The 8,432-nt window shown below is 34.2% G+C and overlaps 1 protein-coding gene across 2 annotated transcripts; it reads left to right on the top strand.

Moving 5' to 3' along the window:
• Positions 1-745: 745 nt before the first annotated feature.
• On the top strand, positions 746-2,220 carry LOC122330624. Of its 2 annotated transcripts, none has more exons than XM_043227913.1 (5): positions 746-776; positions 886-1,199; positions 1,431-1,556; positions 1,954-1,988; positions 2,087-2,220. In XM_043227913.1, the coding sequence occupies exons 1-5, from the start codon at positions 773-775 to the stop codon at positions 2,094-2,096; spliced, it is 489 nt and encodes a 162-aa protein (XP_043083848.1). In that variant the 5' UTR covers positions 746-772; the 3' UTR covers positions 2,097-2,220. The 2 variants fall into 2 exon arrangements, with proteins under 2 accessions (XP_043083848.1, XP_043083764.1); XM_043227829.1 differs by having other exon boundaries at positions 886-1,281; positions 1,398-1,556.
• Positions 2,221-8,432: the final 6,212 nt, after the last annotated feature.

The following is an 8,432-nucleotide window of genomic DNA, read 5'->3' as shown; positions in this document are numbered from 1 at the left end:
TGTCTTTCATGCTAATTGCCTCAGTTTGCTTTTCTCACATGTTTATGCATCTTACTTCAAAAAATATTATTTTTAGTTATTATCAAAATAATATAGTTATTAAAGGTTTTCATAGTGGGACGGTTATGATGCAGTGGTCCGTGTTCGTTTAACTACAATATAGAACATTAGCTGGATTTTTTGTTTATCAAGCATTTATTGTGCATAGATGTGCACTTTTGCAAAAACAAAAAAACCACATGAAGGCTAATGGAAACATTTGTGCATGCTGACCAGTGATCAGCTACGAGATGTGAAGTGAGCGATAAGATGTGATCTGATAAGCGGGTATGAATAAAAGACTTGTGGGTTTCCTGTTTTGACATGTTTAGATGTTGAATTAAAACCATTACAATTAGACAAAACTAGGCATAAAAATGATTTATAGGCAAACTTTGATTTAAAAGACATTAACACTCTTGGCAACACCTGAACTGACTAATCACATTTAAAATATAAATTACTAAAGTTATCTTGAGTATTTCTGTTTTCCTGAACCAAAGAGGAGTTTAACAACAAAATCAAATCAAACTAATCAAGTCTACAAGTTAACTGGTGAATGGTTAAAAATGCTCTAAAAACTCAATTTACTGTCAAGCCTTCATCATTCAGACCATTTAATGTAGAATTTTCCATTGATGTGAGCCAATCATATAAAAGACCCTCACCAGTGTCAGCGTCACACTCACAATCGCTCGCTGAGATGGAGAGGACGAGACTTCTCATCACGCTCATGTGTAAGAAAAAACATTGTTCTTCAGCTAAATGAAAATGTCTCTACTATAAAGATTTTGGAATGAAAGCATAATTTGAAGTGCTTCTTAAAGTCATTTTGGGCTTTTGCAGATGTCTTGCTGTTTTATCAGAAAAGCAGTTTTGGAGAAGAAGTGGAGATGAAAGTCAGACCAGGAGAAAACATCACTCTCTTCTGTGATCGCTCTCTAAGTGTTGGTTCATTCATTGTATGGATAAGAAACTGCTCTCACGAAAATCAGCCCTCTCTCATAATAGATTTTAGGCAGGGGTTTAGATTGGGCCTGGAGGCCTTTCAGCGATTCAGTTTCATCCACAACCCCTATAATAATTCTCATGGTCTACATATTACTAACATCAGCATCTCTGATCTGGGACTGTACTACTGTGCGGAAGTAGAGAATAAGGTAAATAAAGATGAAAAAGGCATCATATCTTCTTCAGAAGTGTACTATTATGGCTTCCAAATAACCCGCCTCTCTATGGAAGGTAAGAAAACATTTCTTTTAGACATTAAAACATCACTGCTTTTGTAATTCTAGTGAACTTTATCGGAGAAGCAAGAAGAACAGTATTAAAACACAAATTTATTTATCTGTGTTTAGTGTGTTCTGCGCCACTGACTTCCTGTTCTGAAGGCTCTGCACCTCCTGACTGTGTGCTCTGCTGGATGCTGTTGTTCAGTGTGTGTCCGGTGTGTGTTCTCCTCTCCTCACTCCTGTCCTCCATCTGTGTTTACTGCTACTGTTCAGCTCAGACCTCAGGTATCTCATTTGCCGTTCATTTCCATAACACCTTTTCCAATATAAAACATAATGTTTCTGGCCAGTCTTTTGTTAGAAATCAAATCTGCAAACAAAAGATACACGTATAGTACAATATTTTTTAAACCTAAGAATGCTGATAGTTTTGTGTATATAGTTTTGTTTTGTGGTATAAAATGATTTTGCTCGTTTCATTTGCAGATGTCAGTGTTTTGGTGGCAGTCGTCACAAAATAATCTGCCCAGACTATAGATGCTGTATATAGTCTAACATAATGATGAGGAAAACTATACAATTATACAGTAGTATTTATTTGTTTGGATGGTATTGACATCTAACAACTGTGTTCAGGCCTGTATAGTTTTCTCACTGTACTTATTTTACTTTCCATATTTAGGTTTTGCAGAGATATTTGCAGCGGATGTTATTCAGGTATCTAGATTCATAATTTGTTTCAGGAATTTTTTTAGCTTTGCCATGTCAAAAACAATAGTTTAGTTTGTGTCATGTCTATCTTCTATTTATTTCAGTGGGATCTAATGGAGAAACATCAGTGTGATTTGAGGAAGACTGGAAACATCTGCCTCCACACTGAAGTCTCTTATAGACTGCTAACATCTGAACATCCCTACGCCAAGATGTGATTCTACCTGCTCGATTTATACAACTTACTGCAAACTTGCTGCTTACTTAGGGGGCAGTCATGGTAATGCATAGGAAGACTGATCTGTCACCAAAGGTCAAATAATTGTAACCAATTAATTGGCACACTCAGGAATTGATGTGAGCTATATGCCTCAATGCAAATACATGCAAGAAATCAAGAAAAGAATAATGGAAACACACTTGCTTGGTGATAAGTAATCTACAAGAGATGTAAAGTGAAGGATTGATAACGTGTAAAAGCGTCAAATGTGAAAAGGTTGTAAATGGTCTAAACAAGGCCTGCGGGCTTCCTGTCTCCATCTGACATGCTTAGATGCTGTTGCGCAATAGTTTTTTATTTTGATCCTCTACAATAAAACAAAGACAGATTAGAGATTTTCTTATTGCATGTGAAATGTAAAGCACATAATCTTTTATGTCAGAATCATTTGATGCTAATCATACCTACAGTATTATCAAACAAAGTTACATTTTGTATGCATTGAGACTCCCAGCAGTGTCAGTTATTCACAATCACTTTATGAGATGGAGATGCCAAGTTTGCAAAAAAACAGGTCTCTTTCTAGAGCTACTAATTGAGAAGGCCCATGGATAGAGTGGTGATCAAGAAGCTGATCATCCAGACATTAAACACACAAAAAAAAAAAAACAGCACAGAATATTGCATAGAATACTGACAAATAAATATATTGTCTCTATATTAATTACCTCAGTTTTCCACATATACATATATATATATATATATATATATATATATATATATATATATATATATATATATATATATACACACACACAAGAATATATAACAAAATTAAAAATAAATAAGCAAGCTAGCATGCCTAAAAATAAATATATTACTGACTTGTGTATACATAAACAACAAGGTCTGTCAGGTGGAATTTTTCATATTTCTCTTGTCACCTCTGATTACATTGATTTTTGAGGAAATGGTTTTATTTTCAGTAGAAATTCAGCACACTGGACAGCTCCCAGTGCTGAATGCACAGAACAAAGTTTTTCCTAAACTGTCAGATGCATACTATATTCGTGGTTCTTTACTCCTCAACCTGTTGTTTTTATTCCCACATTGGCCTTTTTGACCCATAAAGACCACTTAGTCTTGCTAACATTTCTTTATAGTTTGTAGGTGAACGTGATGTATTGATCTTCACTTGTGTTATGCAAAATTACAAAGTCTCATAATTAAATGTAGCTAATTTCAGCTCAGTGTCATTTTAACCACAGTATAGAGCACTTGAGCAAGTACTTCTTCCATGCAAAAATACGTGCACGTTCACCAAAAAGGCAAAACCACACAAAGGTTAATGAAAACATACAGTATGTGCTTGGCGACCACTGATCAACTAAAAGATTAGTTTAATGTCAAGTTGCAAAAGTGTTTGTAAGTCGTATGGATGAAAGACCTGTGGGTTTCCTGTTCTGAATTAAACTCACTAAAATCAAACAAAAAACTTTTATAGGTGAATTTTGATTTAAAGACTGACACTCACGAGAGGCATAATCATAGAATTTGAAGTGCTATTTTGTGCTTTACATTTTTACAGTCTTCGCAGAAGAAGTGAAGATGAAAGTCAGACCAGGAGAAAACATCACTCTCTTCTGTGATCGTTCACTAACTTCTGGTTCCAGCATTGTATGGATAAGAAACTTTTAATGAACAAAAAAATCAACCCTCTCTCATAACAGATTTTAGCCAATGGGGCTTTGTGATATTTCAGTGATTCAGTTCTATATATCCCTTACCTAAAATAAAATAAATTTTCATTGATACTTTTCTGTTTTATTCTGAGCAAGTATCTTCTTTTTCAGGACCCCTGAACAGCACCTCCACAGCACCTCCTGTATCAGACTGTGTGCTCTGCCGGACGCTGCTGTTCAGTGTGTGTCCGGTGTGTGTTCTGCCTCTGTTCTAAGAATACTACAGGTAAGCATTCACTTATTCCCAATGATTTCTATTTGTTTAGTTGAAACAAAGTGCAGAGCTCTGACTTCAGCACTTACGCTCAGTTAAGAACACAAACCGAATAGACCTAAAACAGAAAAGTCAGAGGTTTGTCATGTAACACAACAAGCTTGAGGACTTTTTATGTAAAATATATGTTATTCCATACTTGGATATTATCACTCATTGATTTTTTTTTAATGAGATTAAAAATTCAAACCTGTAAAGTTATTACTCTGGTATTCAGAGCATCAACAGTATTTTCACCTTTAATAAAAATGTGTAGACAAAAACTTTGTAGACAAACAGTGATGATCTGAATAACAGGATGTGCTAGTAGGTTTCCTGTGTGAAGTGGTGTTCGGTTTAAGGTGTGTATATTTCTCTTAAACGGAATAACTACCGAGTTTATCAGACACAATTTTACAATTAGCCCAGATTCTATTGTCTATTCTATTGTCTATTTGTCTTAATAATATAAAGAAAGAAGGCAATAGTAATATACACATTCTTTTTATTACTTTCCTTCAGACTGATACATGTTAGGTCTACCTGTTTAAGTGAGCATTTAATTTTGAAAAACAGTTCAGATAAAATTGAAATCAAAACAAATTTGACTTAAATATTCAAAGCATGGGATTTTAAAAAAGGGATTTATACAATCACTATTTGTATTTTTGGGTCTTGCATTATTCTCAGTTAAAAAGAGAGGAATCTTAACTGCATATTTTGCATTCAGTTTAGCGCTTGTGTGCTTGTGAGAGATATAGAAAAGGAAATAGGCTGATGTGTGTAAAAGCGTATATGGTGTGTTTGTGGTTAATTTGGTTTGTATGCATGCAGTGTTTGCAAAAGCCTTTCTTATGACTGTGCTTGATGAGGAAGTGTCACGTTTGCTGCATCTCTAAGAGTTAAGCACAAAGCAAGACGGCACATTTCCATATATTTCTTTGGCAATGTACACCATGTGACAATTTAAATGTACATATGATGTTCAAGAATAAGCACAAGATAAGAAATATGTGTAAAAAATATGCTTTTTCTATCTGGAGACTCGCATATAACAGACGTCTAAAGAATGACAATTGTCCATCTTCTGTCTGAATGCAAATCATTTTGTCTAAAACATGTCCAAATGCTTGTTATTTTACACATTTCAATTATATTTATACGATTAATATCTTACATTTCTATGTAAAAGTTATAACAAAAAATAAGTCTTATCAATTAATGTGATTCAATTGGTTTGGTAAATCATCAGTCAAGTCCTAAAAGATATATTAAAGATAAGTAAAAAAACAAAAAGGGAAGAATATATTCATGTATTGTTTAAGGGTGCAAGTGGGTATATTTGTGTTTCATGATTAATTAAAAAAAAACACAATTAAAATGAACCAGAAGGTGGTGCTAATGGAGTTTCACTGTTCCAATATGAAATCCATTCCACGCAATGCAGAAAAACCAGTCTGACAAAGAAAACTGGAGTACAGAGTTATTAGAAGGTTATTGCAGTAACTCTGGTTTTAGTTTAATTAAAAGAGTGGCAAATAAGGTGTGGGTGATAACTAGAGTATCTCATCTCCACAATATCTACTGCAATGGATTTTCATTTTTTACATGATATTAGTATTAAATAGTAAAATGATAATAAAAAAAAATATTAAAAATAAATAAATAAACTAACTGCCTATCAAACCCTCTCAGTTCAGTTCAGTTCTGGTCTATGCATATGTATCTATGGTTACTAGCTGATGACAGTTTTGCAAAGACCCGCCCTCCTTACTGTTAGCAAGACTGACAAATAAATGGAGCTCTCACACTACACATGCATTCTCACGCTATTAAAAATACATCACAGAGCAAAAGAAAACTGACAACACATGACAGAAAAGACAGATCAGGTTATTTCTTCTGACTCTCAGTGCCACATGTGTGTCGCATTTTCTGATTCCCCATCATTATGCTTTTTATATTTTCTGTTATGTCTAATCACACTGGATTTTATTATTTTCAAGACAGATATACATGGTTGTGCCAAAATGCAGGGATGAAGTAACGAATTATGAACACTGTTTTAGTTGAGTACATTTCAAGGGATGTGTCAGTACTTTTACTCCACTTTTATCCTCTGTTTGTTTGGTATAATAATTTGGTCATTATTAGCGTAAAAGCATAAAAGTGATCTGAAAGCAACTACGAGCAAGGAAAACGCAAAAACTTTCATCTTAGGTTACGTCTATTTATTGATTAAAAGCTTTCATGAGAAGTGCATGTAGATTATCGGTGTCTGAAAGCGCAACAAAAAATGTACTTTTTATGAGGCTTAGACTTTTTGGGGTCACACAGAGGTTTATGCGATTGAATTGTATTGAGTCTGTTATGGCATAGCGTCCTGGTTTGATAACCCTTAGGTCTCAGATGAACCGCTTGGCGGATACAGCAATGAAGGTGGTCGGTATGGAGGTTTATCCACCTCTACAGTCTATTTATAGCAAAATTGTTCTCAGACAGGTGAGGAAAATGATTTTGGACGCATGTCATGTGCTTTATGCAGAATTTGAACTACTTCATCTAGTCCTTTGATTGATAAATAAACAAATAAATAAATAATCCCACACTGTTAAACATTGGCAGGAATTTACTGAATTGAAGAGTATTAATTTACAATAATTTACTGTATTAAGGAATGAACTGAAATCAATGCTTACTGGGTCAACAAATGAGTGAACGAAAAGCAGAATGGTGCTAATGTCACAGTAATTCACTGCTCTTGTTTTAATGTGAATTCAAATTAAAAAGTTGTCTTAAACTGCACCACTGTAAGAAATGTAGTTGCTCTGAACTAGTCGCGTCAGAAGTGTGACAAAAGAGAACATCGAAATATATTCAAACTAGAATATGAAATAAGCTGTTTCATAGCACTGTTGAGCTTTTTTTGTTTTTAAATGGTCAGTAATGTGTTTTTAATAATCATGTGTAATACCTGCTTGTTCTAGTGTGCCTTTAAGAGAAGAGACGACAATATCAATATCAGACCAACAGAAATAACATCAGTCTGGTTAGTAATGTGTGACGCTGGTAATGCTGATAGGAGATTTTTAATAAGATCTTGAGATATTTAATGTCTTATTTATTTCAACTGATTTCATCTGTGTCTGAAGGCAGTTGTATTTCTTGTGTTTCTCTTTCATTCAGTGATTCTGTTTTTTAACAACAGCTGTTCGTGACTAATGCTCAATCATCTCTTAATTGATCACAGAATTATCTCATTACCTTATGCACCGACTTAGTGTTACTTTAACACGCTGTAGTGTGCACATATAAAGTATTCATTTAAAACTGACAATTTTGCTGTGGGTTTTAAAGGGTTAAAGGTGTAAGATAAGACCCCCCCTTACAGTAAAAATTATTTTTAAACAAACAAGCAAAAACACAAAAACCCCCAAAAAACCCAATGATTTGAGTTAAAGGCATGTTTTCTGATTCATACTGAATTATTTTTTCTCAGAGACTGTAAGTTCACATACTAACACAATACAAATACTAGTATTTTAAACTTTGTTTGAAGCAATTGGAGCAGAGTTAAATTCCAAGTTAGTATAACAGTAACACGCTGTAAAAATGCTGTAAAAATTAAGATCTCATTTTTTAAAGTCTAATTTCATCCATCAGTCACTTTAATCACAGTATAGAGCATTATTAACTAGTCTGAGCAAGTACTTCTCTCATGCAAATACTTTTAATAAAACACTAAGCCACACAAAGGCTAACGGAAACATTTGTGCTCGGTGACCTGGTGACTAGAGATGTGAAGTGAGTGTAAGTAGTCTGCTTGAAAGAGTTGTGGGTTTCTGTTTTGACATGTTTAGATGTCATATTACATGTTTGATATGTTTAGAAACTTTTATATGTAAAGTTTGATTTTAAAAGACTTATGATTCATGAGGAGCACGAATCACCTATTGAATTTGTAAACACCAAAATGTCTCAAATGAGGATGCTTTATCTCCATGTGTGAATCAATTCTATAGTTAAACATATCTATCAGATAAAAAAAACGAGCATAAGGTAACTGGTAATTGGTTAAAAACTCTGACGCTCTTTGTATTTCCAAACAACAACTCAATTTACCAACCCTTCATGACACAGAGCGCTTTTGGGTAAAACTTTCCATTAGCGTGAACCAATCAGATGACGTCTGCATTAAGACCCTCAGCACAGTCTCTGTCAGCGCCACACTCACG

The sequence above is a fragment of the Puntigrus tetrazona genome, chromosome 1, assembly GCF_018831695.1.
Source record: "Puntigrus tetrazona isolate hp1 chromosome 1, ASM1883169v1, whole genome shotgun sequence".
NCBI lineage: Eukaryota > Metazoa > Chordata > Actinopteri > Cypriniformes > Cyprinidae > Puntigrus > Puntigrus tetrazona.
Note: the sequence above shows the minus strand (reverse complement) of the source record. Positions and strands in the feature narration are given on the sequence as shown.